A 27,395-nucleotide genomic window follows, 5' to 3' on the forward strand; every position below is an offset into this window, starting at 1 on the left:
CACACTTGATGCTTATGTACATAGTGGTCTACTGATTATATTATGCAGGTATTGAAGACAATATGCTTTTGCTTAATCATTTGTTCTCCTCTGACTTGCACTGTTCTGCATTTATTTCTGTGCATTTCCTGTTTACACAGTTTCCATGGTAACCGGGGGGTGTCAGCAATGTAGGATGGTGGGAACAGGATGATGACATCATCATGCCCGCCCACCTCCCGGGAAGCCATGCTGTGGGTGTCTCTCTGCACCGGTTTTGGGATCTATTTAGGTAAGTCTGTTTACACTTGTGTTTTTCACTCTGAAGAAGGAAGTAAATTTCCGAAACGTCAGTACTGTACTTGTGGTTGTGCAGTGTGTTTCTATATGAGAAGTCCTCTGAGTACCACCTCTCGCAGCAACACATGGTTTACTCCTTTTGGATGGCACCGGGGCTGTGTACATCATTTATATAGAGTACCCGGCTTGCATAACATGTTTGTGTGTGCGTATATATATATATATATATATATATATATATATAAAACAAAAAATCAACCCTAATATCTTGCGCTATACCTCTAGTCTCAAACCAACAAGAAATACCCTCTGTCAGATAAGGTATTAAAAGTAGATTACAAATAGAAATGGATTCTCGTGGGAGCCAATATGCCTTTTGTATGACAATAATTAAAAGTTTTTATTGTACAGAAACAAACGATATTTATCCTAAGCGTTCGTTATTGACACAACCTTCTAAAAATTCATATAAAACAATATTACAATCTTATACATAAATTACAGTTGGATGTGAGGATTTTACAGCCAGGTGATCACAGTCAGAACTCGAAATGGATGTATCTCCAACCAGATGTTTGTGATAAGGACTTTGTTAACCAGACGTTGCAAAACCCAACGCGTTTCGTCCGTTAGGACTTCATCAGGGGTTTGGAATCAGTTCTTATAGTAGGAGTGATTACCATTGATTAGAAAGGTTTAGAATATCCAATGATTACATCCAATCACATATTCAATTCGATAAATATAATATCTAGATAGACTTCAAAAAAATATATATAAATTTGGTTGAAATTAGATGATGTTACGTTCCTTTTTACAGGAACAAGTGCAACCTCACTGAATCCCAACTACAGCTTTAGTTGGGATTCAGTGAGGTTGCACTTGTTCCTGTAAAAAGGAACGTAACATCATCTAATTTCAACCAAATTTATATATATTTTTTTGAAGTCTATCTAGATATTATATTTATCGAATTGAATATGTGATTGGATGTAATCATTGGATATTCTAAACCTTTCTAATCAATGGTAATCACTCCTACTATAAGAACTGATTCCAAACCCCTGATGAAGTCCTAACGGACGAAACGCGTTGGGTTTTGCAACGTCTGGTTAACAAAGTCCTTATCACAAACATCTGGTTGGAGATACATCCATTTCGAGTTCTGACTGTGATCACCTGGCTGTAAAATCCTCACATCCAACTGTAATTTATGTATAAGATTGTAATATTGTTTTATATGAATTTTTAGAAGGTTGTGTCAATAACGAACGCTTAGGATAAATATCGTTTGTTTCTGTACAATAAAAACTTTTAATTATTGTCATACAAAAGGCATATTGGCTCCCACGAGAATCCATTTCTATTTGTAATATATATATATATATATATATATATATATATATATATATATATTAGATATACATACACACAGACTGATAGGGGTAAATTTACTAAGATGGGAGTTCTATTTAAGATGGGATGTTGCCCATAGCAACCAATCAGATTCCAGGTATCATCTTCTAGAGCAGGCATTCTCCACCACGGTCCTCGAGGCACACTAACAGTGTAGGTTTTAGTGATATCCAGGCTTCAGCACAGGTGATTTCATTAGTAGCTCAGTTATTTTGATTTAACCATCTGGGCTGCAGCCTGGATAGCACTAAAACCTGCACTGTTGGTGTGCCTTGAGGACCGTGGTTGGGAATGCCTGTTCTAGAGGGTGCTAGATAAATGAGAAGTAGAATCTGATTGGTTGCTATGGGCAACATCCCATCTTAAATAGAACTCCCATCTCAGTAAGTTTCCCCCATAGTGTTCATCTTACAACAGCATTTTTCAATATGCCCTATAATGATCTGATTGATTTTAAATGGGCCACAAATGCTGTGATATTGAGGCTCATTCAGGTGCAGTTGTTCTTGCCGCTGATGCTGCTATATTTTGCCGTAAGTAATTGCAATTATATGCTAATATGGGGAGAAGCTAGCCTAAGCATTGGGAGACCCAGTGCAATTGCATAATTTCCATCCAACAGCATAAAATTGCTGATACAACGGTACTATCATCGCAAATCGGGTCATGTTGGAGAGTCTTGAGTGTATCTGAAGACACACAGGCTGAGCTACTCTCCCGGGATGCTGATGGCTCTTCAGTAGCAAGCAAGATCGAAAAAACTGATAACTTACCTACAAAACGGCATCTGAACGGTCATGACATGCGTTTACCCGACCACTCCCCGTTCCCATCCCCAAATGCCCCAAGTCACTCACTTTGCAACTAATTCCTTGGTGCGACCGCAATTGCAATTCACATCACTCGCCACGTGTACGCACTGCAGCTCAGACACATGCGCAGTAAGAAGACGTCGACCGATGTGCATATAACAGCCACTTTGCAACCGCACCTGAATGAGCCTCACTAGGTCATCAAGCCACAGTATGTGTGACCCAAAATACTTACCTATTCTAACCAACATCTGAGCTGGTAAGGGAAGCTACTGATCAGAGATTGCGGCTGACACCCACTATTAGACAATGTGCGCAATCATCATGTGACCACTCTAATCAGGCTGAAAAGAAATCAGGGTTTTGGTTTGAGTACTGTTAAATCTGTTCACTTTATAGTACATGCACGTATTCAATGACAACAGATCTGGATGCTCAAAATCAAAAAAATGTTGTCTGCGCTTATGTAAAAGCAGCTCAGATAAAATGGATAATTGTAGGTTTAAAACGAGAGCTAAATTATGTGTGTAGAAAGTGAGTGTGGCACCTGTAAAAAAGAATAATGATTAATACTTAAAAACTTCTGTTTACAGCTCTTTTGAGAAATGGTTAGGTTGGTGGTATCCAGATATAGATGTAAAAGTCCGGAATCTAACTGTCCCTAACTTACCCACGGGGATTCCTCAGCCGTTGGTATCGCTGTGAGGGCTGTCCGTGGGCGGCTTTGTGAGTCGCGGCTCTCACCGCTGCGTCCAGCGGGAGAAGGATGTTGTAGAAAAGCCGGAAATAGCGACGTCAGTTCGGGTCCGCAAAGCGGCGTAGATGTTCTTGTCTGTGATACCACTTGTCCACCAACGCGTTTCGTGCTGTTCAGAGCACTTTTTCTGGATGCTCAAGCAGAATGTTCAAATCTGCATTTCGGCAGCATATAGCAGGGACGGGGAACCTTCGGCCCTCCAGCTGTTGTTGGACTACACATACCAGCATGCCTTACTACAGTTTTGATATTTGGCCATGCTAAAACTGTTGCAGGGCATGCTGGGATGTGTAGTTCAACAACAGCTGGAGGGCCGAAGGTTCCCCATCCCTGGCATATAGTATGACTACCCCAGTACAAAGGGGGTTTTACCTGAAGGGGGATGAGGTCAGGATTCAAGCGGTTGGGATCCACACAGTCAGAATCCCAAAAGCAGCATACAGACGGTCAGAATGCAGACGGATGCCGATGGTAAGTACTGGGTAGAGTTAAGGCCCATACACACTTGACGATAAAATGAGCGACGTCGTTCATTTCAGCCCTCATCAACGACGTTGCTTATTATATCGTCAAGTGTGTATGCATCCGACGACCACCGATGCGCGGCCCCGCGGGACGTTAACGACCCTCGATTATCTGTGGAGCATGTATGCTCAATTTCCACTATGGTCGTTACCGACCAGAGACGTCGTTGAATGTGTATGGTGTGAACGACCAAGCCACTGTTCACCAGCTCATTATTTTAATAAACTGTTCAGCTTGGATGCTTCAACAATGAATGGTCGTTGGTCTTTGGTTGTTGGTAGTGTGTATGCTCATGTCGTTTGCTCAGCTGTTCAAGGGAAGTCATTAACGACGGTCGTTAACAATGTGTGCATCGTCAAGTGTGTATGGGCCTTTAGGCACTAGGAGGATGGTTAGGGTTAAGCTGTGGAGGGGGGGGGTAGGATTAGGTTGTGGGAAGGGTAGATTTGAGGTTAGGCAGCGGGAAGGATAGATTTGAGGTTAGGCTGTGGGGGGGGGGGGGATGGTTTGGGGTACAGTTGAAATACTCACCTGGATCCGCCAGCATTTCAACTGTTGGGATTATGATGCAATCCCCCAGAAGGTATTTAAATTGTCGATACTGATACTGATGCTGTAAACAGTCAATATGAAGATAGTATCATGGCAGTGGGAGAATGCAGTCTACGTAGCAATGTTGATGGACAGAAAATGGATGTATACACTGCTAAATGTGAATGTTTCTTCTTAGCACATGGGTAACCGCTGTTACGACTACAGTAGCACTCTATTCACTTTACACGGGTATCAACTTAATCTCAAATATATCAGCGGTGGTAAGCCACAACAGTAATATTTGTACAGATAACGGGTAAAAGAAGCGACCACTAGTGCCCCACACCAAAATTACCAGTATGTCAACGGACTGTTCTACATACAAGAAAAATCCATGTACTGTAGGAGTATATAATTTATAGCAGGGATAACAACCTATTAACATAACACTCAATACACATAAAAAGGAGTAAAAAAATTAAAAGAAATTCACATTAGCACAAATTTACTAGTCCATTATATTATCTAGAGCAATGCTTCTCAACCTCGGTTCTCAAGTACCCCCAACAGTACATGTTTTCCAGGTCACCTAGCAGTCGAACAGGTGTATTCATTACTCGCTGACACATTATAAAAGACCCACAGGTGGAGCAAATTATTTCACTTGCAATCATGTGAGGAGACCTGGAAAACATGAACTGTTGGGGGTACTTGTGGACCGTGGTTGAGAACCACTGATCTAGAGCATCAAGTCAGTAAGGGCTGGCCCAGGGGTGAGAGGTAGTAATGTTATTTAGAGCATGTTAACCATGTCGGCATTATAACTTTAAGCATGATGCTGTACCATTACTGGTTAAAATGTTTTAGAACCTTATTGGCATTCTCTCATTGACATGGTACTCTCAACATTTTGACTGTATTGACAGATCATACCAAACCCTGTTTTTATCAGCTCAATTGAAACTTTTCATTGATAAGAAAGCATCTGTCAAAGCTTCAGATCAGTTAATATGTTCATTTACCCCAAGAAAGAATCAACGATAAAATAAGATAATACAAATATAAATCATGTTATTAAGCAGCATATTGCACTGAAGCTTCAGTAAAAAAAATCTTTCAGTATATGTTGTAACTGAGCACAGTAAGCTAGGGGGTGGTTAGGTTAAGGCACTAAGGGGGAGGGTTGGGATTAGACTGCACGGAAGGGGGGGGGTTGGTTAGGCACCACTGGGGGGATGTTAGGGTTAGGCACAAAGGGGGAAGGATAGAATTAGACTGTGGGAAGAGAGGGTTAGGGGGTAGGGAGAGAGAGGAGGTAACATACTTACCTCGCCCCTGTCGGGAATTCAAACATCGGGATGCAGGCGTCGGTATTGTGAAAGCCAACATCCTGTCCGGAGGTCAAACATACTGAACCCATTTCTACATGTGTTTCACTTTAAGCATTTGAATTGTTTGGAGGTATGCATAAATGAACAATTTACATATAAACACAGAACATGAAAACCACGCAATCAAGGCAAGTTAAAATTGAAACTAAGGAACAATTCTGGCATTTCTCATCCATATTACTTCTCCTTGTCCCATAAGAAACAAGAAAGCAGAGAAAAGATCTGAGTGTTGGTCAGCATGCAAGGTACAGTTAGTTGCAAATCCATGGAAAGAAACTCCACAAAAGGACAACTGGGTCTCCATGCCAAATTTCTTCACTGAGGGACACAACACGTCCTGCCCCTGGGCATGCAGGCACAGGCATGCAGTTTCATCTGAGGTAGGAGTACAGGACAAGGTGAGGAAAAAGGAATCCAAAAATAGAGGGATCAGTAAGGGGAAAAAATCATACTGAGGTTTAAAGTGGTTGGGGGGTTTGGGACAACTCATGCCACGTACCTTGCTCAGCCAAGTTGGCAGCGCTGGTGGCGGCTGCAACGGGGGCGGAGCTCTGCCTGCCAACTGATTGGACAAAATCATTCAGTGGGAGGAGCAGCAACAATGCAACAAAAGCCCAAATGAGTAACAGTAAATGCAAGAAGCAAGACAAATAAGCATTGACTTTAAAAATAAATATATATATGCTAAAAAAAAAATTATGATGGTTCAATATATTTTAAATGCATACGTAAATTAATTTTCCATTTACCTAGAGAAGTGGTTGGGGTAGAACTTGCAAAGCACAGAAGATAAAAGCTATATATTTAAGTGATGTTGGAAAACAAATATCAAGAATCAAGCAATAACACCCAATTATATTTCACCCTCAAGCAGCGAGTGGTAGAAAAGAATGTATGCATAGCAAATCTCATCTTCATTTTAGTTTGTGGGTGGCTAAATAATTAGACAGAAAGCATAGGATGCTAAGAGGAGTAACGTCCCCACCTGTAGTGTTCTCCTTTTTCTCTCTTCTGTTACCTCCACCTAGTTTTCAATTATAGAAGACCTATTAGATGTAACATGGGTAGACTACATTTTCACATGCTGCATCTGGCTTTGCATAGACACATGCAATAGAATGCCTGCTGTATTCAAGCACAACTTAAATTATTCTTGTGTGCTGGCAAAGTTCCCCCCGACCTTCTCAAGCAGTAAAAAAAAAAATATATATATATATATATGACTAAACAAAAGAAAACTATTGCAACAAGCAGAGGGTGGCGGAGCTGTGGAATAAGGAGGTAGGATGAGAAAGCTTTGGGAAAGGCAAGGAAAACTGAAAGGATAAAGGAAGAGGAAGGAAAAGTGGCAATAAGATATAGTGCCACTGAAACACTACCAGTACAGGAGTTTTAGGCACCGGTGTGGAGAGAAAAAACAAAACAGGGATATTTCATAGGTGTTGTGGTTGTTAGAAGTGGAATCAAATAAGAAAATACAGGACAAAAAAATGATAACAATCAAAATTGGTCAATCTAGTTTTGTAAAGCGTAAGGCACCGCATACAGTGCTATCACAGGTTAAAGGAAATAATAAAAAGTCACGCATGTCAACTTGTGCACATTTTAATGGTTCTTACTTGCACACTTTGCTTTCAAATAAGACAGCAAATGTTGCATCTGGTATTTTAGTCAAACAAAACCTTAACAGTGGCCACATCTAATGCTGGGCATACAGCTGTGTCCTCATCCATCTTTCCTCAATACGCTACGTAGCGGGAGATGCCTGGCGTGAGTGAGCTGACAGGTCCCGTGCAACTTCGTTAGGGTTGGGCATCTTTTTTTGCTGAAAATGCGTCTTACTGAATAGGATGCACAAGCAGACTCTGCTATTCAAAATTATATGCAACATGCCTATATTCTTTGTGTGTGTGGCTGTAACTGCATAAGAAACTATACGTTTCTAGGAAAAAACTGTAATGTACCATTTCTTATGCAGATACAGCCACGGTTGCACACAGAATATAGATATGCTGTATATCATTTTAATCAGCATAAGCCGCCAGTGTGTCCTATTTGCATTAAAGTTGCACGTGAAGACGCTCGGTTCTACAAAGTCACACCATGGCATGGCGTGACTAAAAGGACTGTGTAACAAGCAGGGAGGCTAGACGCAAGTACATTATACAGTTATCTGGCCAATCCACCAGATATTGACTGATCGTCCACATAATTGTACTGTGTGCCAGTGTGACAATCAGAAAAACTTGATCAGTCAGACATGCCAGATCTTTCACCATGTCTATATGATACAATATTTTATAGTTGCAAGTCAGGCGCACATTTCCACTGTTCCTTTACTGGGGAGGAATGGAGAATGGTCTCCTCCCCAAGGAAGGAACACAGATATCCTGTGGCCATACATTGTGAGATACTGTATCTCTTGTATGCCCATGATATCTGATAGGTGTCAGGCTTTCAGATTAAATGTCTGTCAGTCTGACAGGCATTTTATCTGACTGTGTATGCCAAGCATGAGATGCACATTGGGTCAATCATTAGTGGTTGGTAGAAAACTTAATGTATGAAAAAATTTGCTAAAACAAATTCCTTAAAATACAATTACTAAGAATGTAGAAAAAAACAAGCAGTCTACAAGAGCACCATTTCTGATTGTATCGAAATCTAGTGAGGTACCAAACTGATCTGGCAGCTAAAGAGGATACAAGACCCATACATGACATATATAACTTAGAATGCCCACAGGCAGATGTGACCCACTTGGTCCAGCCCCTAGATATCTGTCCAATCTGACCACGCAAGTTTTTGATCAAATTTGACAGATCCAGCCAATCAGTGCTCAGCTGGTACAATGAATGCTATAAGGACTAATTCGTTCATCGGACAACACACTTTCAGAACAAAGCCCATTATCAGTCTCCCACCAGTCCAGATCAACACGTGGTTGATGCTGATCTGATGATGAGCCCGATACACACAAATAATTTGCAGTCTATCAGGTCTTAAACTGTGTAGCCAAGCAGTTGCTTGGAATGACTCCTTCAGAATTTTGAGGACCACAAATCTCTATTTTGCCCAAATAATCCACAATAAATGTCAGAACTATATAATATTAACATTTACACTTCAAACCAGGATTTGCTTAGTCCATTAAATCTGATTTGTTCATTTAAGGGGTGAATTTATTTTTTAAAGAGCTTGGATAAGCAGTGAGGGTGTGACAGAAAGTTTGAAATAGAGGGATCTAATGCTGAACACAAGCTTCCGGGCACCTGAAGTTCTTTGTAACTAAAAAAAATTCTTAACAAAATAATAATAATAATAATAAATATATCTATCTATCTATATCTATCTATATCCCTAATCAACAATATACAAAAGGTGGTACTTCCCCCTGTAAACAAGGACAGCAAAATAACATCTTTCATTGTACAGTTACAGCAATCTTTAGGTTGGATGGCACAATTCTCACAATGATTATGTAACATCCATGAATTAAAATAGTATCACGTTTAACTTTCTAAAATAAGTACTGCCACTTTCAAGAATATTTCCCATTGCTCAGGACAAAGCTTGTCACGGCTAAAAACATGAGGCTGGAAGAATCTTGATTCTATGCACATAAGGTCTTCTCAACTATGTTATACATTTGTCCATTTTGTAAAGATTACAAAGAATTTTCTAACAAGGTTATTGTTATTTTAACAATATTATAAATATATATTGAAAGCAATCGTAAGGCTGCTTAAACTGAAGGTACATACAAGACGAGACAGTGAAAGATAGGTGACAAAAAATATGAACCTTTATTGTCCCATATATCAGTTTAATAAATATAACAGGCCGGAATAAACTGAATACTCCTATAAAATATATGTTTGTTGAAGGAGTAATCTAACTGTGCCTTAGAGGACATTTGTTATCTCAATGTAGCAAATCATATGTGCACCCTTAATGGGCCTGATTCATGTTTGTAAGCAAAGCACATCATCAAGCAACTGGGAAAAACCATGTTGCACTGCAGGTGGGTAAGAGACATTTAGCTTTGGGTGTGGTGTGTTTAAACTGAAATCTAGAATGCAGTGTAAAAATAAAGCAGCCAGTATTTACCCTGCACAAAAAAAATATAACCCATTAAAATCTAAATCCCTCTGCACATGTTACATCTGCCCCATTTGCAGTGCAACATGGTTTTGCCCATTTGCTTGATAATTTGCTTTACTTCCCATTACTGTCCTCCCCACTAATTGTATCCTGTGTGCTTATAAAGCAGTGCATCATCTCTGTTATTAGATCTTTACAATTCATTGAAAGAAATGGCAACTGTAAACTTAGCATAACTATTCTGTTCAAATATTATTCACATGCTATTCCTAATAAATTGCTTTAGTGGATTATTATGAAAGCTGGCACAAATATAAGCTGTATCCCAAAGCAAACAAACAATCTGATTCTGTCATGTTTGTAGTGGAGTTTAGAAAAGGAATGCAACTATGGGTGCTATACATTAAAGAACACTTTCTGCACTGATGTCGGCACCCAAGTTTGTGTATATGTTTCCCAATGTGGCCAAAAGACCACCTACAGAAGTAGCACAGTGTTGCAGGAACAGACATTACAGCAGTGTACGCCAATCTGCAATTTTCAGTGACATAATTATCTATCTAATGTGCCATTTCTATTCAACACCTGTAAATACCAGAGGTTACATTACATTCCTCTAGTTGGGTTGCAACTGTAGTTTGGAATATACAGTATATAACATTAATTTGCAATGGTATGATGATTTACAGTTGCACTGTCAAAGGAAAATAGATTGAACACACTGATTTCTTTATTTTTAATACGGCTGATATAACCAATACCAAGGGGCAAATTTGTAGTGCATCGAAAGGCAAACTATTCAGTTCCCAAAATGGCTTCCTCTACTGCATGGAGGCAATGACTATTCATTATTGCAGTTTTAAGCTTGCGTTGTCATGCTGGCTCACATAGCCAGCTATTCAACAGCAGAACATAAACTAATTATTAACCACTTGTCTGGTGCATCACATGCAACAATACCAGGCCAGGCTTTCACTCAAACGGTCGCATCTGACACGACCAGTCAGAAATGTCCACAGTACGGCTGCCGGAAGATAATCTTCCAGCAGCCACATATATCAGAGAGACCTCCCATTCTCCCTGGACCCGCGGACCCACCCCCAATTTATCTCAATTCATGTTGGCAACAATGATCGGGTGCATTCGTGGCACCACCCAACCGGCTCTGCAGTTCAGCTCTCTCCACACATTAGCCACAGATCTCCAATACTTTAAAGAGAAGTCATGGCTCTGCCCCCAGTGTGCTGGCTACAGTAATCGGTAAGCCCGGCGGCGCGGCCCAACTGACACAGAGGCCATGGCAGCCAAGGCTTATCTTCAGCTGTGTCCTATTCACTGTGGCCAGCAATAATGGAGCAACACAGCCCTTCTACAGGCTTCAGTGCAGCCGAGTCTACACTAGAAGCAACAGCCCCTGATCTGCCCCCACATAGTTGCCGATCACTGCTGGCCACAGTGATCAGGCATTCCCAACAGTATTGGATATAATAAGAATTTACTCACCGGTAATTCTATTTCTTGTAGTCGATGCTGGGGACTCCGTAAGGACCATGGGGAATAGACGGGCTCCGCAGGAGACTGGGCACTCTAAAGAAAGATTCAGGACTATCTGGTGTGCACTGGCTCCTCCCCCTATGACCCTCCTCCAAGCCTCAGTTAGGAACTGTGCCCGGAAGAGCTGACACAATAAGGAAGGATTTTTGAATCCCGGTTAAGACTCATACCAGCCACACCATATAACTCGTGATAGGAACCCCGGTTAACAGTATGATAACAATGGAGCCTCTGAACAGATGGCTCGCAATAACAACCCGATTATAGTAACAATAACTATTTACAAGTATTGCAGACAATCCGCACTTGGGATGGGCGCCCAGCATCCACTACGGACTACGAGAAATAGAATTACCGGTGAGTAAATTCTTATTTTCTCTGACGTCCTAGTGGATGCTGGGGACTCCGTAAGGACCATGGGGATTATACCAAAGCTCCCAAACGGGCGGGAGAGTGCGGATGACTCTGCAGCACCGAATGAGAGAACTCCAGGTCCTCCTCAGCCAGGGTATCAAATTTGTAGAATTTCGCAAACGTGTTTGCCCCTGACCAAGTAGCAGCTCGGCAAAGTTGTAAAGCCGAGACCCCTCGGGCAGCCGCCCAAGATGAGCCCACCTTCCTTGTGGAATGGGTTTTTACTGATTTAGGCTGCGGTAATCCCACCGCAGAATGCGCCAGCTGAATAGTGCTACAAATCCAGCGCGCGATAGACTGCTTAGAAGCAGGAGCACCCAGCTTGTTGGGTGCATACAGGATAAACAGCGAGTCAGTTTTCCTGACTCCAGCCGTCCTGGAAACATACATTTTCAGGGCCCTGACTACGTCCAGTAACTTGGAATCCTCCAAGTCCCTAGTAGCCGCAGGCACCACAATAGGTTGGTTCAAGTGAAAAGCTGAGACCACCTTCGGGAGAAACTGAGGACGAGTCCTCAACTCTGCCCTATCCATATGGAAAATCAGATAAGGACTTTTACAAGACAAAGCCGCCAATTCTGATACTCGCCTGGCCGAAGCCAGGGCCAACAACATGACCACTTTTCACGTGAGATATTTCAAATCCACAGTCTTAAGTGGCTCGAACCAATGTGATTTCAGGAATTCCAAAACCACATTGAGATCCCAAGGTGCCACTGGGGGCACAAAAGGAGGCTGAATATGCAGAACTCCTTTGACAAACGTCTGAACTTCAGGCAGTGAAGCCAGTTCTTTTTGGAAGAAAATCGACAGAGCCGAAATCTGGACCTTAATGGACCCCAATTTGAGGCCCAACGTTACCCCTGCTTGCAGGAAATGCAGGAATCGACCCAGCTGAAATTCCTCCGTCTGGGCCTTCTTGGCCTCACACCACGCAACATATTTTCGCCAAATGCGGTGATAATGTTTTGCGGAGACATCCTTCCTGGCTTTGATCAGGGTAGGGATGACTTCCTCCGGAATGCCCTTTTCCTTTAGGATCCGGTGTTCAACCGCCATGCCGTCAAACGTAGCCGCGGTAAGTCTTCGAACAGACAGGGTCCCTGCTGCAGCAGGTCTTGTCTGAGCGGCAGAGGCCAAGGGTCCTCTGCAAGCATCTCTTGAAGTTTCGGGTACCAAGCTCTTCTTGGCCAATCCGGAACCACGAGTATAGTTTTCACTCCTCGCTTTCTTATTATTCTCAGTACCTTGGGAATGAGAGGCAGAGGAGGAAACACATAAACCGACCGGTACACCCACGGTGTCACTAGAGCGTCCACAGCGATCGCCTGAGGGTCCCTTGACCTGGCACATTATCTTTTCAACTTTTTGTTGAGGCGGGACGCCATCATGTCCACCTGTGGTCTTTCCCAACGGTCTACCAGCATTTGGAAGACTTCTGGATGAAGTCCCCATTCTCCCGGGTGGAGGTCGTGCCTGCTGAGGAAGTCTGCTTCCCAGTTGTCCACTCCCGGAATGAACACTGCTGTCAGTGCCAACACAAGATTCTCTGCCCATCGGAGAATCCTTGTGGCTTGTGCCGCCCTGTCTGTTTACATGGGCGACCCCCGTGATGTTGTCTGATTGGATCAGTACCAGCTGGTTCTGAAGCAGGGGCCTTGCTTGGCTTAGGGCATTGTAAATGGCCCTTATCTCCAGAATATTTATGTGAAGCGAAATCTCCCGATTTGACCACAGTCCTTGGAAATTTCTTCCCTGTGTGACTGCACCCCAGCCCCGAAGACTGGCATCCGTGGTCACCAGGACCCAGTCCTGTATTCCGAATCTGCGGCCCTCTAGTAGATGAGCCCTCTGCAACCACCACAGCAGCGACACCCTGGTTCTTGCCGACAGGGTTATCCGCTGTTGCATCTGGAGATGGGACCCGGACCATTTGTCCAACAGGTCCCACTGGAACGTCCTTGCGTGGAACCTTCCGAATGGGATTGCTTCGTACGAAGCTACCATTTTTCCCAGGACTCGTGTGCATTGATGTACCGACAGCTGTCCTGGTTTTAGGATGTCTCTGACTAGAGATGACAACTCCTCGGCTTTTTCCACTGGAAGAAACACTCTTTTCTGGTCTGTGTCCAGAATCATTCCCAGGAACAGAAGACGTGTCGTCGGGACCAGCTGTAACTTTGGAATATTGAGAATCCAGCCGTGCTGTTGTAGCACTTCCCGAGAAAGTGCTACCCCCACTACCAACTGTTCTTTGGACCTCGCCTTTATCAGGAGATCGTCCAAGTATGGGATAATTAAAACTCCCTTCTTGCGAAGGAGTATCATCATTTCGGCCATTACCTTGGTAAAGACCCTCGGTGCCGTGGATAACCCAAACGGCAGCGTCTGGAACTGATAGTGACAGTCCTGTACCACAAATCTGAGGTACTCCTGGTGCGGAGGGTAAATAGGGACATGCAGGTACGCATCCTTGATGTCCAGGGAGACCATGTAATCCCCCTCGTCCAGGCTCGCAATAACCGCCCTGAGCGATTCCATCTTGAACTTGAACCTTTTGATATAAGTGTTCAAGGCTTTTAAATTTAAGATGGGTCTCACCGAACCGTCCGGTTTCGGTACCACAAACATTGTGGAATAGTAACCCTTTCCCTGTTGAAGGAGGGGTACCTTGACAATCACTTGCTGTGAATATAGTTTTTGAATAGCCACCAACACTGCCTCCCTGGCAGAGGGAGTTGCCGGTAAGGCAGATTTTAGGAAACGGCAGGGGGGAGACGTCTCGAATTCCAGCCTGTACCCCTGAGACACTACTTGAAGGACCCAGGGATCCACCTGTGAGAGAGCCCACTGTGTGCTGAAATTCCTGAGACGGGCCCCCACCGTACCCGGGTCCGCCTGAGCAGCCCCTGCGTCATGCTGTGGACTTACCGGACGCAGGGGAGGACTTCTGCTCTTGGGAACTAGCTGTGTGCTGCAGCTTTTTCCCCCTACCTCTGCCCCTCGGCAGAAAGGATGAGCCTCTAGCCCTCTTATTTTTCTGGGGCCGAAAGGACTGTACCTGATAATACGGTGCTTTCTTTTGCTGTGGGGTAACCTGTGGCAAAAAGGTCGATTTCCCAGCAGTAGCTGTGGAAACGAGGTCTGACAGACCATCCCCAAAAAGTTCCACCCCTTTATAGGGCAAAACTTCCATGTGCCGCTTCGAGTCGGCATCGTCTGACCATTGCCGAGTCCATAACCCCCTTCTGGCGGCAATGGACATAGCGCTTATTTTTGATGCCAGCCGGCAAATATCCCTCTGTGCATCACGCATGTATAAGACGGCGTCTTTTATATGCTCTATCGTCAGCAAAATATTGTCCCTATCCATGGTATCAATGTTATCCGACAGGGAATCTGACCACGCAGCTGCAGCACTGCACATCCAAGCCGATGCAATAGCGGGTCTCAATATAATGCCGGTGTGTGTGTATATAGCTTTAAGGGTATTTTCCTGCTTTCTATCAGCAGGTTCCTTTGGGGCGGCCGTATCCAGAGACGGTAGTGCCACCTTTTTTGATAAGCGTGTCAGCGCTTTATCTACCCTAGGGGGTGTTTCCCAACGTGACCTATCCTCTGGCGGGAAAGGGTACGCTGCCAATAACCATTTAGAAACTATTAATTTCTTATCTGGGGGAAGACCACGCTTCCTCACACACCTCATTTAATTCCTCAGATGCAGGAAAAACTACTGGTAGTTTTTTCTCACCAAACATAATACCCTTTTTTGTGGTACCTGGGGTATTATCAGAAATGTGTAATAAATTTTTCATTGCCTCAATCATGTAACGGGTGGACCTATTGGAGGGTACACTAGTCTCATCGTCGTCGACACTGGAGTCGGTATCCGTGTCGACATCTGTATCTGTCATCTGAGGTAGCGGGCGTTTTACAGCCCCTGATGACATTTGAGACGCTTGGACAGGCACAAGGTGAGAAGCCGGCTGTCCTATGTCGTCAAACCTTTTATGTAAGGAGCTGACACTGTCACGTAATTCCTTCCATAAGTCCATCCACACAGGTGTCGACCCCGCAGGGGGTGACATCACATTCACAGGCATTTGCTCCGCCTCCACATCATTATCCTCATCATACATGTCGACACAGCAGTACCGACACACAGCACACACACACAGGGAATGCTCTGACAGAGGACAGGACCCCACAAAGCCCTTTGGGGAGACAGAGGGAGAGTATGCCAGCACACACCAGAGCGCTATATATCACAGGGATATCACCTTATAAAAGTGTTTTCCCTTATAGCTGCATATATATATTGTATACTGCGCCTAAATTGTGCCCCCCCTCTCTTTTTTACCCTTTCTGTAGTGCAGGACTGCAGGGGAGAGCCAGGGAGCGATCCTTCCAGCGGAGCTGTGAGGGAAAATGGCGCCAGTGTGCTGAGGGAGAAGGCTCCGCCCTTTTTTCGGCTGGCTTTCTCCCGCTATTTTAAAACGTCTGGCAGGGGTTAATTTACACCCATATAGCCCCTGGGGCTATATATGGTGTTAGTTTGCCAGCCAAGGTGTATATTATTGCTGCTCAGGGCGCCCCCCCCCAGCGCCCTGCACCCATCAGTGACCGAAGTGTGTGGTGTGCATGAGGAGCAATGGCGCACAGCTGCAGTGCTGTGCGCTACCTTGGAGGAAGACAGAAGTCTTCAGCCGCCGATTTTCCGGACCTTCTTGCTTCTGGCTATGTAAGGGGGACGGCGGCGCGGCTCCGGGAACGGACGACGAGGTCGGGTCCTGTGTTCGATCCCTCTGGAGCTAATGGTGTCCAGTAGCCTAAGAAGCCAAAGCTACCACCAGTTAGGTAGGTTCGCTTCTTCTCCCCTTAGTCCCTCGCTGCAGTGAGCCTGTTGCCAGCAGGTCTCACTGTAAAATAAAAAACCTAAACTATACTTTCTTTCTAGGAGCTCAGGAGAGCCCCTAGTGTGCATCCAGCTCGGCCGGGCACAGAAATCTAACTGAGGCTTGGAGGAGGGTCATAGGGGGAGGAGCCAGTGCACACCAGATAGTCCTGAATCTTTCTTTAGAGTGCCCAGTCTCCTGCGGAGCCCGTCTATTCCCCATGGTCCTTACGGAGTCCCCAGCATCCACTAGGACGTCAGAGAAATATATATACACACATATATATATATATATATATATATACACACATACACACTACTAGGGTCGTGCGGGTGAGTCCTTAGCTCAGGATTACGGTGGGCGGCATCACCTTTCCAAGCAGTCTGCTGCTGCAGGATGCTGTCCCATCTTCTGCCCTAACTGGTTCTGTCTCTTTTCACTGATGCAATACTGGGAGGAGGCCTGGCTGTGGTCCCGGGATATCACACCAGGCTCAGCATAGTGACGCCTACTCCGAGTAATGCATCTGTGAAGACTAAGAGGGACAGAACTGGCTAGCACAGAAGATGGGACAGCAACCTGCGGCAGCAGACTGCTTGGAAAGGTGAAGCCACCCACGGGGCTCTGGAGAAAAGCGCTCACAAACACTGGCGGCGGATGGGGCCCATGGCCTTCACCATAGCACAATAGCTGTGCATTGTAGGAATAGGTATACAGGGGTGACAAATGAAATTTTATCTTTATTTCTTCCCCTGCTTGCCCTGTCCTCCACTTTGTTTGGTGGCGCCCCCTTGTCATGGCTCCGTCCCACCCTCAGTCCCCCCCATCTAACACAAACGTTTCCCTTTTTTTAAACTATGAAACATTTATTTAAAAAATGTCCCAATATTGTTTTTGTTTTAATTATAACTTTATTTATATAGATATTTAAATTTTATTTTACATTTTGTTGAATCTGGTTTAAATAGCTTATTACATAATTCGACAATTTGAGACATTTTTGAAACAATGTTAGCCAGTTATATGGTTAAAGATCAACGACTTAGTGGAATAAGCAAGTGACATATACAGCTATTGTCTATTTTGCTTTCAATGTTTTCATTAGTATTACGTCTTACTGCTTACTATATACTAAATAAATATGAAACAAATTGTAGCCTCTGCTACTATGCATTGAGCAAAATGTAATTATTTAAGGAAAAACATTTTTCTTTATAACCATTGATGGTTGTCTATATAACACTAATGGGCCCTACACATTGGCCAATCCGCCGCCGAGCTGCCAGACGGCGGATACGGCCGAAGGGCGACCCGGCGGCGTGGGGGGGGGGGGCAGTGATGGGGGAGTTAAGTTACTTCACTCCTCCCGTCACACGGCTCCATAGAACTGCAGGCAAATATGGACGAGATCGTTCATCGCTGGTGCCTCCACACTGCACGATATGAACGTTATCTCGTTCATTAATGAACGAGATCGTTCATATCATGCAGTGATGTCAGCCAGTGTGTAGGGCCTAAAACTGTTATTTGATATTTTAAAGACAGGAGACTGATTCAGGTGGACGCAATGCACGACTAGCCAATGTCATACATCAGAGCTGCACTGTGCTGTCTTGCGATGACGGCTGTAGTGTGGATGCACAGTGGTTATGGGAAGTAACAGGGGGTGGATACTAAAATGCAGTCATGTCGTGACGTGCCAAAGCCAGCAACTGCGCTTTCATACATAGTGGTTCTGGGCCAGGCGTTGCAACGGACATTCTGAGCAACCACAGGGTTGTTCAGTGGTCTGATGATGCATCTGTAAGCAAGTGGCGGATCGGAGATGCTGGTGGTGGGCATCGTAATATAAATCCCAGTGGCTGCGGCATAAGCATATATCTCAGATCCGCTGCAGCGGTGACATTGCGACGAGCACTGTGACCACCCCCGAATCAGTCCAGAGATAGCAGCATCATTTCAATGTGAATAAAATATTCCCTTTATTTTCTAATTACGACCTTTGGTACAGTAATCCAGTCTAGTCAGTTAGGCACAATAAAGCTGCTTCTTCCATTCATTCTCCCACACCAGTCCCAGTGACACACTAAGACCAACCTCCTTTCAGTCTGTACTTTTACACCATGCATGCTAACTATAATTCTTTATTACGGTATTCCATGCCGGGCTTACCTGAAAAATTCCGAGATACCAGCATCGTAGTGAGAATTGCACCCTGTAATAGAATAAAATACATTGTAAAAGAGAATTGTTATAGTACAAAACTTCATCTAGGGAAAGGCAATAAGAGTTGACCAATTGTCTAATATAAAACATAATGCTGCAACCTGCACAACCTGATCTAACTGAAGCAGAGGCGCATGTGTAGAAGAATGCACAGAATTTGGCCCCTTGGCCTTCCAATCTTCTGCCTATGTGCTATATTTTTGGTAATTTTTTTTTTTTTTAAAGACATGACACTAGTGACGTGGAAGATATTGCACTAGTGACGTGGAAGATATGTCACTAGTCACGTGGAAGATATGTCACTAGTGACGTGGAAGATATGTCACTAGTGACGTGGAAGATATGTCACTAGTGACGTGGAAGATATGTCACTAGTGACGTGGAAGATATGTCACTAGTGACGTGGAAGATATGTCACTAGTGACGTGGAAGATATGTCACTAGTGACGTGGAAGATATGTCACTAGTGACGTGGAAGATATGTCACTAGTGACATGTTTCTGCCAAAAATGTATGTAAAAATGGCACTGAGCTCAGTCAGACTTGTCCTGATATGCAAGGCTTGCAGCGTGGGCCCCCTTGACCCAGGGGCTCATGTACACTGCACACCCTATACAAGAATTTATCTATATGGCCCTGAGCTGAAGGTTGAAATGGAAAACCTAGCGAGCAGAACTTCACCCTCCTCTCCCAGTATAAGCACCGTCACCTGCCAGGTTGCTTTATCTTAAATTGTAATGTTTACAGGGTTATTTTAAATTGTGAAGGTTATGACTTTGAGCTATTAAAATGTCTTTAGTTGGCTTAATACCTATCTGTGCTTACTGTCTTTAACCAGTTTTAAAGGTGAAAAATTTTGTTGAGGACTCACAACTAAAAAGGTTGTACATTAGTTTGGAATATTGGAAAGTGCTAGGTTAGAGAAAACCCATCATCAGATTAGGGAAAGCTATTTTATTTATTACATATATAGTAGACAGTACATTCATAAAAACTCTCTCTACTCAGCTTGTAGAAAGCCTAGGATTACAGTAAATGCTCCCTTCCGAGTTGAGTGTGAGAAGACATACTGTATGCTTTCCTCACCATTGCTTGCGTAGAGAGAACAGTAGGGTATAAAATGAAGCCATATATAGTTTAGGCAGAAGTTAAGCTATAGAACCAGCATACAGAAAGCGCTATATTGCAGTCTCTCAATCAAGCAAATAGTGATACTGGAAGAGAGTTGTTTTTTGTTTGTTTTTTTAAGAGGCAGAAGAGGCCTACTTCAGAATTACACGGAAGCATGGAAATGGGTATATTCTTCTACATTCACAGATGGCTGCATGCATGCATTCACTCCCCCTATTCATCTGCTTGTAGTTCTCATCACTAACAGTGCAGACTTTCATCAGCCATATACAGTTGTAGCCAGACTCAGCGTCCTATTCGTAATAATGGTGGCGTGACTAGTGTGCCAGCAACTATGACGGCCACATGCGTATGCACGCACACGGCCACAGATATAAACTGAGGCAGCGGCTAGTGGCAGCCCATACGGCGGTTTCAATGGGTGTGGCTGCATCTGTACCTGGTGCAATATATCCGTCTAAAAACAGACAGATCTCTGTGTAACACTGACCCTTAATAAATCACAATTCCATCCCATGGCCCCCCCAGGACACTTAAATGCACGTGTGAACTCCCAGTTGGTACACAGATACAACCAATCAGCCACAAGTGGAGATATGCTAGAGGTGCGTATAAATCTGACGCGCTTGTACTTTCTCCAAGTTGCGTATGATCAGCTACAGAGCATGTGCCGTAAGAATAGCAGCTAGATCCATTTACAAAACTTAGTATTGTGCAATAATGAACAAGCCTCATAGAACAAAATAAGGACTATATATTAAATAAAACCATCAGTCTTCAAATAACAAGGTTTAAAAACAACCATTGTCTCGCAGCTCCAGTTTTATTAAAAAAGAAAAGAAAAATTCCTACAAACAAATAAAACTTGAGCATGAGACTCACTTTAAGCTTTCTCCGAGCGTTGAATTTCCGCAGACATTCTACTGTCTCTTGTCTGTGCATCATTGAGGCAACTGTTGATCGTTGCTGGGGAGGGAAAAAAAGGATATAATTATTACATTAATAAAAAGAACAAACGACCATAACAACTGGTTGGAAAAACCTAATCTCAAGTGTACAGGACCGTATTAGAGCAATTTAAAGTATTCTATAGTCCCCTGTAACTGTACTAGGCCTGTAGTAGAATAGGCAACTAGCAGCCCATCAAACATATATATTTATTCTTTTTTATGTGATTAGAATAGAAATCAACATATTTTTTATATTAGAAACAAAAAAAAAACCCAAAACCGAATACAGGTTGAGTATCCCTTATCCAAAATGCTTGGGACCAGAGGTATTTTGGATATCGGATTTTTCCGTATTTTGGAATAATTGCATCCCATAATGAGATATCATGGTGATGGGACCTAAATCTAAGCACAGAATGCATTTATGTTACATATACATCTTATACACACAGCCTGATGGTCATTTTAGCCAATATTTTTAATAACTTTGTTTAATGCACAATGTGTGTGTACATTCACACAATTCATTTATGTTTCATATACACCTTATACACACAACCTGAAGGTCATTTAATACAATACTTTTTATAACTTTGTGTATTAAACAAAGTTTGTGTACATTGAGCCATCAAAAAACAAAGGTTTCACTATCTCACTGTCACTCAAAAAAGTCCGTATTTCGGAATATTTGGATATGGGATACTCAACCTGTATTGCAAACATACCCTAACACACACAATAAAGCACAGACTACTAGATAGCACTGCATGGTTCTTTTCTGCTGCTAAATAACTGTTTTTACTGATATTTCAGTCTGGAAAGTAGTCACGAAAAATAATGATTGGCTCTGTTAGTTTTCATGTGACATTTAGAGGGAGCCTTTATCCACATTTAAAATAAAGAATACATTGGCAAATCTATTTCCATGTCAGACTAGATTGCTGCAGCTGCTAAAATGTTTCTGAAAAATGTCACTCTCATTTTCATGTTGCCTTTAATGTGACATTATTCTTTCTTCATAATGACTTTTAGTAAAAAGAAAAAAAAATGGTGCTGTAGACAATGGGGTACAGCATGTAATCTTGTAAACTTCACAGCTTACACACACATATATATGTACGTACGTACGTACGTACGTACGTACATATATATATATATATATATATATATATATATATATATATATATATATAATATTTTTTTTTATTTTTTTTTATACTTTAAGCATGGGTATCAAATTTTCTGAAAAACTTACGCAGACCCACGGGTGCTTCAGAGCCTGATCTGCTGTGATGCGTTTTGCAGGGTTTATTGTCAGCATCTGATTGATTAAATTCTTTGCTTCCGGAGTCACTGTGTCCCACTCAGGTGACGGGAACTAAAGAAGAGATATTAATGTGACAAGGTCTAAAGAGAACTTGAAAAAACTCAAAACCACAACAAATATGTTATCAGCCCCAATATTCTGTCATCCACATCAGTAACTGAAAGAAATGTGTTATGGTACAGACATTACAATCAAATACTAGTATGTACTATGGCATGATCATGGGCAGATAACCAAAACTGGTCTCCAGATAACCCTGAAAATAATGTCCAAAACCATAACAAATATCATCTAATGCATAAAACAAGCTTCAATCTATCTATCTATCTATCTATATATATCTATATATATATATATATATATATATATATATATATATATATATATATATATATAAATAAATAAATAAATAAAAGGTTCAGTGAATCGGAATGAAACTGATTGGTGGGAACGGAGACTGATGCTCACTATTTATTGCACTAGGCAGAACTATAGAGCCATTCCTCTATTGGAAGGAACACAGGCAATCATACAGACAAATGAAATAGTTTTGCCAGGCTACCGACTTCAAAACAAGCAACGCCATACAATGGTATAATTATTGATAGTTCTACTGTGCTCATGCACAGAAACAGCCAAAACGTCACACATGCGCACATTAGCTGAGCTGCACACACAACTTACAGGTGTACTCAGCTGAACTAAAACAGCCAGCTACCAGATGGGTATCAGAAGCAGCATCTTATGGCTTTTAACCATCGCAAACTTGCATTTTAATGGAAAAAGTACTTCCATCAATTTGATGTCCATTCTTACTTCAATACTTACATGCCGGATCCTTGAGACTGCTAATGTCCCTGTCTGTGCCTATTATTTCTGGACATCATGCCTCCTAACATTGCTTAACTGAAGCTACAAACTTGGCTGCTAATTGTCTACACATTGTGGCTTTAACCACTCCTGCAGCCTATTACCATTATCGTGGACAATATTACTTTGACACCTTAATGCTGATAGCATTTGTATGGGGGCGGGATGTAGGGGGAAGGTATTGTGACCGGCAGTCTCCTGACCACCGGTCACATAACTACATCCCATCTCAGAGGACAGGAGGGATAGGAAAGAGAATGGGAGCAGTGAGGACCACTACAGCCTTCCGACAGGTGGAACACATTTACAGAAATGTCTATAAAAGACAGAGCTTACAGAAATGTTATTTTCAATGCCAAAGCCTAAACATTGTTTAATGGAGCTAAACACTGAATCCTGAATGTGTCAGTAGATGTTCTCTACTTACATCATATGCTCCAGCTTTGATCTGCTGATAGAGCTTATGTTGATCTTCATCCCAAAAAGGAGGGTAACCCACTAGTAATATGTACAGAATAACCCCTGAAAGAAGAAAATGGTTACCAGTCACTGTGTTTCTACAGAGCCACTTCTCCGCCTTCGTCCTGCAAACACTTTACCAAAGCACATATACAAGAAAGCACATTCAGGGTCAATGTATAACACCCAGATCCAGGAACAAAATATGTTGTGCATATACAGGTTGAGTATCCCATATCCAAATATTCCGAAATACGGAATATTCCGAAATACGGACTTTTTTGAGTGAGACTGAGATAGTGAAACCTTTGTTTTTTGATGGCTCAATGTACACAAACTTTGTTTAATACACAAAGTTATTAAAAATATTGTATTAAATGACCTTTAGGCTGTGTGTATAAGGTGTATATGAAACATAAATGAATTGTGTGAATGTAGACACACTTTGTTTAATGCACAAAGTTATAAAAAATATTGGCTAAAATGACCTTCAGGCTGTGTGTATAAGGTGTATATGTAACATAAATGCATTCTGTGCTTAGATTTAGGTCCCATCACCATAATATCTCATTATGGTATGCAATTATTCCAAAATACGGAAAAATCCGATATCCAAAATAACTCTGGTCCCAACCATTTTGGATAAGGGAGACTCAACCTGTATATATATATGCACATTTCCCACTATTTAGATTTTCTATTATTAGGAATTTACAGATTTCAATAATATAGCGCTATAGCCATTATAGCAACTGTACATTTATCTCACAGACATGTTTTATACAAAAGTAATTGCTGGGTAATAGAAAATAAGAATTTACTTACCGATAATTCTATTTCTCGTAGTCCGTAGTGGATGCTGGGGACTCCGTCAGGACCATGGGGAATAGCGGGCTCCGCAGGAGACAGGGCACATCTAAAAAGCTTTTTAGGTCACATGGTGTGTACTGGCTCCTCCCCCCATGACCCTCCTCCAAGCCTCAGTTAGGTACTGTGCCCGGACGAGCGTACACAATAAGGAAGGATCTTGAATCCCGGGTAAGACTCATACCAGCCACACCAATCACACCGTACAACTTGTGATCTGAACCCAGTTAACAGTATGATAACAAAACGAAGTAGCCTCCGAAAAGATGGCTCACAACAATAGTAATAACCCGATTTTTGTAACAATAACTATGTACAAGCATTGCAGACAATCCGCACTTGGGATGGGCGCCCAGCATCCACTACGGACTACGAGAAATAGAATTATCGGTAAGTAAATTCTTATTTTCTCTAACGTCCTAGTGGATGCTGGGGACTCCGTCAGGACCATGGGGATTATACCAAAGCTCCCAAACGGGCGGGAGAGTGCGGATGACTCTGCAGCACCGAATGAGAGAACTCCAGGTCCTCCTTAGCCAGAGTATCAAAATTTGTAAAATTTTACAAACGTGTTCTCCCCTGACCACGTAACTGCTCGGCAAAGTTGTAATGCCGAGACTCCTCGGGCAGCCGCCCAGGATGAGCCCACCTTCCTTGTGGAATGGGCATCTACATATTTCGTCTGTGGCAGGCCTGCCACAGAATGTGCAAGCTGAATTGTACTACAAATCCAGCGTGCAATAGACTGCTTAGAAGCATGAGCACCCAGCTTGTTGGGTGTATACAGTATAAACAGCAAGTCAGACTTTCTGACTCCAGCCGTCCTAACTATATATATATATATATATATATATTTTTAGGGCCCTGACCACGTCTAGTAACTTGGAGTCCTCCAAGTCCCTAGTAGCCGCAGGCACCACAAGAGGTTGTTTCAGGTGAAAACGCTGACACCCCTTTATGAAGAAACTGGAGACGAGTCCCAGTTCTGTCCTGTTCAAATGGAAAATTTTAATATGGGCTTTTGTAAGACAAAGCCGCCCATTCTGACAATCGCCTGGCCGAGGCCAGGGCTAACAACATGGTCACTTCCCATGTGAGATATTTGTCAATAGCATGGTCACTTTCCATGTGAGATATTTCAAATCCACAGATTTGAGCGGTTCAAACCAATATGATTTTAAGAAATCCCAACACTATGTTGAGATCTCACGGTGCCCCTAGGGGCACAAAAAAGCTGTATATGCAATACATCCTTTACAATCTGGACTTCAGGAACTGAAGTCAATTCTTTCTGGAAGAAAATCTACAGGGCCGAAATTTAAATGTTAATGAACCCCAATTTGAGGTCCAAAACACTCCTGTTTTCAGGAAGTGTAGAAATCGACCTAGTTGAATTTTCGTCGTGGAGCCTTCCTGGCCTCACCCACGCAACATATTTTCACCACATGTGGTGATGACGTTGTGCGGTCACCTCCTTCCTGGCTTTGACCAAGGTAGGTATGACCTCTTATGGAATGCCTTTTCCCCTCAGGATCCGGCATTCAACCGCCATGCCGTCAAACGCAGCCGCGGTAAGTCTTGGAATAGACATGGTACTTGCTGAATCAAGTCCCTTCTTAGCTCCCCAGGCCCTTAGTCCTCTGTGAGCATTTCTTGAAGTTCCGGGTACCAAGTCCCTCTTGGCCCATCCGGAGCCACTAGTATAGTTCATACTCCTCTATGTCTTATAATTCTCAATACCCTGGTTATGAGAAACAGAGGAGGGAACACATACACAGACTGGTACACCCACGGTGTTACCAGAACATCCACAGCTATCGCCTGAAGGTCTCATGTCCCGTTTTTTGTTCGGGCGGGACGCCATCATGTCCACCTTTGGTCTTTGCCAACGGTCCACAATCATGTTGAAAAACTTCCCTATGAAGTTTCCACTCTCCCGGGTGGAGGTCATGCCTGCTAAGGAAGTCTGCTTCCCAGTCGTCCACTCCCGGAAAGAACACTGCTGACAGTGCTATCACATGATTTTCCGCCTAGCGAAAAATCCTTGCAGTTTTCACTGCCCCCCTGCTTCTTGTGCCGCCCTTCTGTTTACGTGGGCGACTGCCGTGATGTTATCCCACTGGATCAATACCGGCTGACCTTGAAGCAGAGGTCTAGCTAAGTTTAGAGCATTATAAATTTGCTCTAAGCTTATTTATGCGGAGAGAATTCTCCAGACTTAATCACACTTCCCTGGAAATTTTTTCCCTGTGTGACTGTTCCCCAGCCTCTCAGGCTGGCCTCCGTGGTCACCGGCATCCAATCCTGAATGCCGAATCTGCGGCCCTCTAGAAGATGAGCACTCTGTAATCACCACAGGAGAGACACCCTTTTCCTTGGATATAGGGTTATCCGCTGATGCATCTGAGGATGCGATCCGGACCATTTGTCCAGCAGATCCCACTGAAGAGTTCTTGCGGGAAATCTGCCGAATGGAATTGCTTCGTAATAAGCCACCATTTTTACCAGGACTCTTGTGCAATGATGCACTGACACTTTTCCTGGTTTTAGGAGGATCCCGATTAGCTCGGATAACTCCCTGGTTTTCTCCACTGGGAGAAACACGTTTTTCTGGACTGTGTCCAGAATCTTCCCTAGGAACAGTAGACGTGTCGTCGGAAAAAGCTGCGATTTTGGAATATTTAGAATCCACTCGTGCTGTCGTAGAACTACTTAAGATAGTGCTACTCCGACCTCCAACTGTTCTCTGGACCTTGCCCTTATCAGGAAAGCGTCCATGTTTCTTTTAAGAAAAATCCTCATTCCGGCCATTACCTTGGTAAAGACCCGGGGCGCCGTGGACAATCCAAACGGCAGCGTCTGAACTGATAGTGACAGTTCTGTA

The 27,395-nt window shown here is 43.0% G+C and overlaps 1 protein-coding gene across 29 annotated transcripts in view; it reads right to left on the reverse strand.

Annotated features, from left to right (window-relative positions):
* CAMK2G (calcium/calmodulin dependent protein kinase II gamma) overlaps positions 1–27,395 on the reverse strand; it is a 711,799-nt gene that overhangs the window by 95,386 nt on the left and 589,018 nt on the right. For 10 of the 29 annotated variants that reach the window (XM_063961352.1, XM_063961379.1, XM_063961354.1 and 7 more), the window contains exons 9-14: positions 23,613–23,707; positions 22,244–22,366; positions 20,921–21,004; positions 18,854–18,896; positions 6,700–6,738; positions 6,214–6,276 (exon numbers count right to left, since the gene is read on the reverse strand). In XM_063961352.1, coding sequence (XP_063817422.1) covers positions 6,214–6,276; positions 6,700–6,738; positions 18,854–18,896; positions 20,921–21,004; positions 22,244–22,366; positions 23,613–23,707 — 447 coding nt within the window. The remainder of the gene's footprint in view (positions 1–6,213; positions 6,277–6,699; positions 6,739–18,853; positions 18,897–20,920; positions 21,005–22,243; positions 22,367–23,612; positions 23,708–27,395) is intronic. The other 19 variants (XM_063961360.1, XM_063961351.1, XM_063961363.1 and 16 more) reach the window with 3 other exon arrangements.

The sequence above is a fragment of the Pseudophryne corroboree genome, chromosome 3 (assembly GCF_028390025.1).
Source record: "Pseudophryne corroboree isolate aPseCor3 chromosome 3, aPseCor3.hap2, whole genome shotgun sequence".
In the NCBI taxonomy this organism is placed as follows: domain Eukaryota; kingdom Metazoa; phylum Chordata; class Amphibia; order Anura; family Myobatrachidae; genus Pseudophryne; species Pseudophryne corroboree.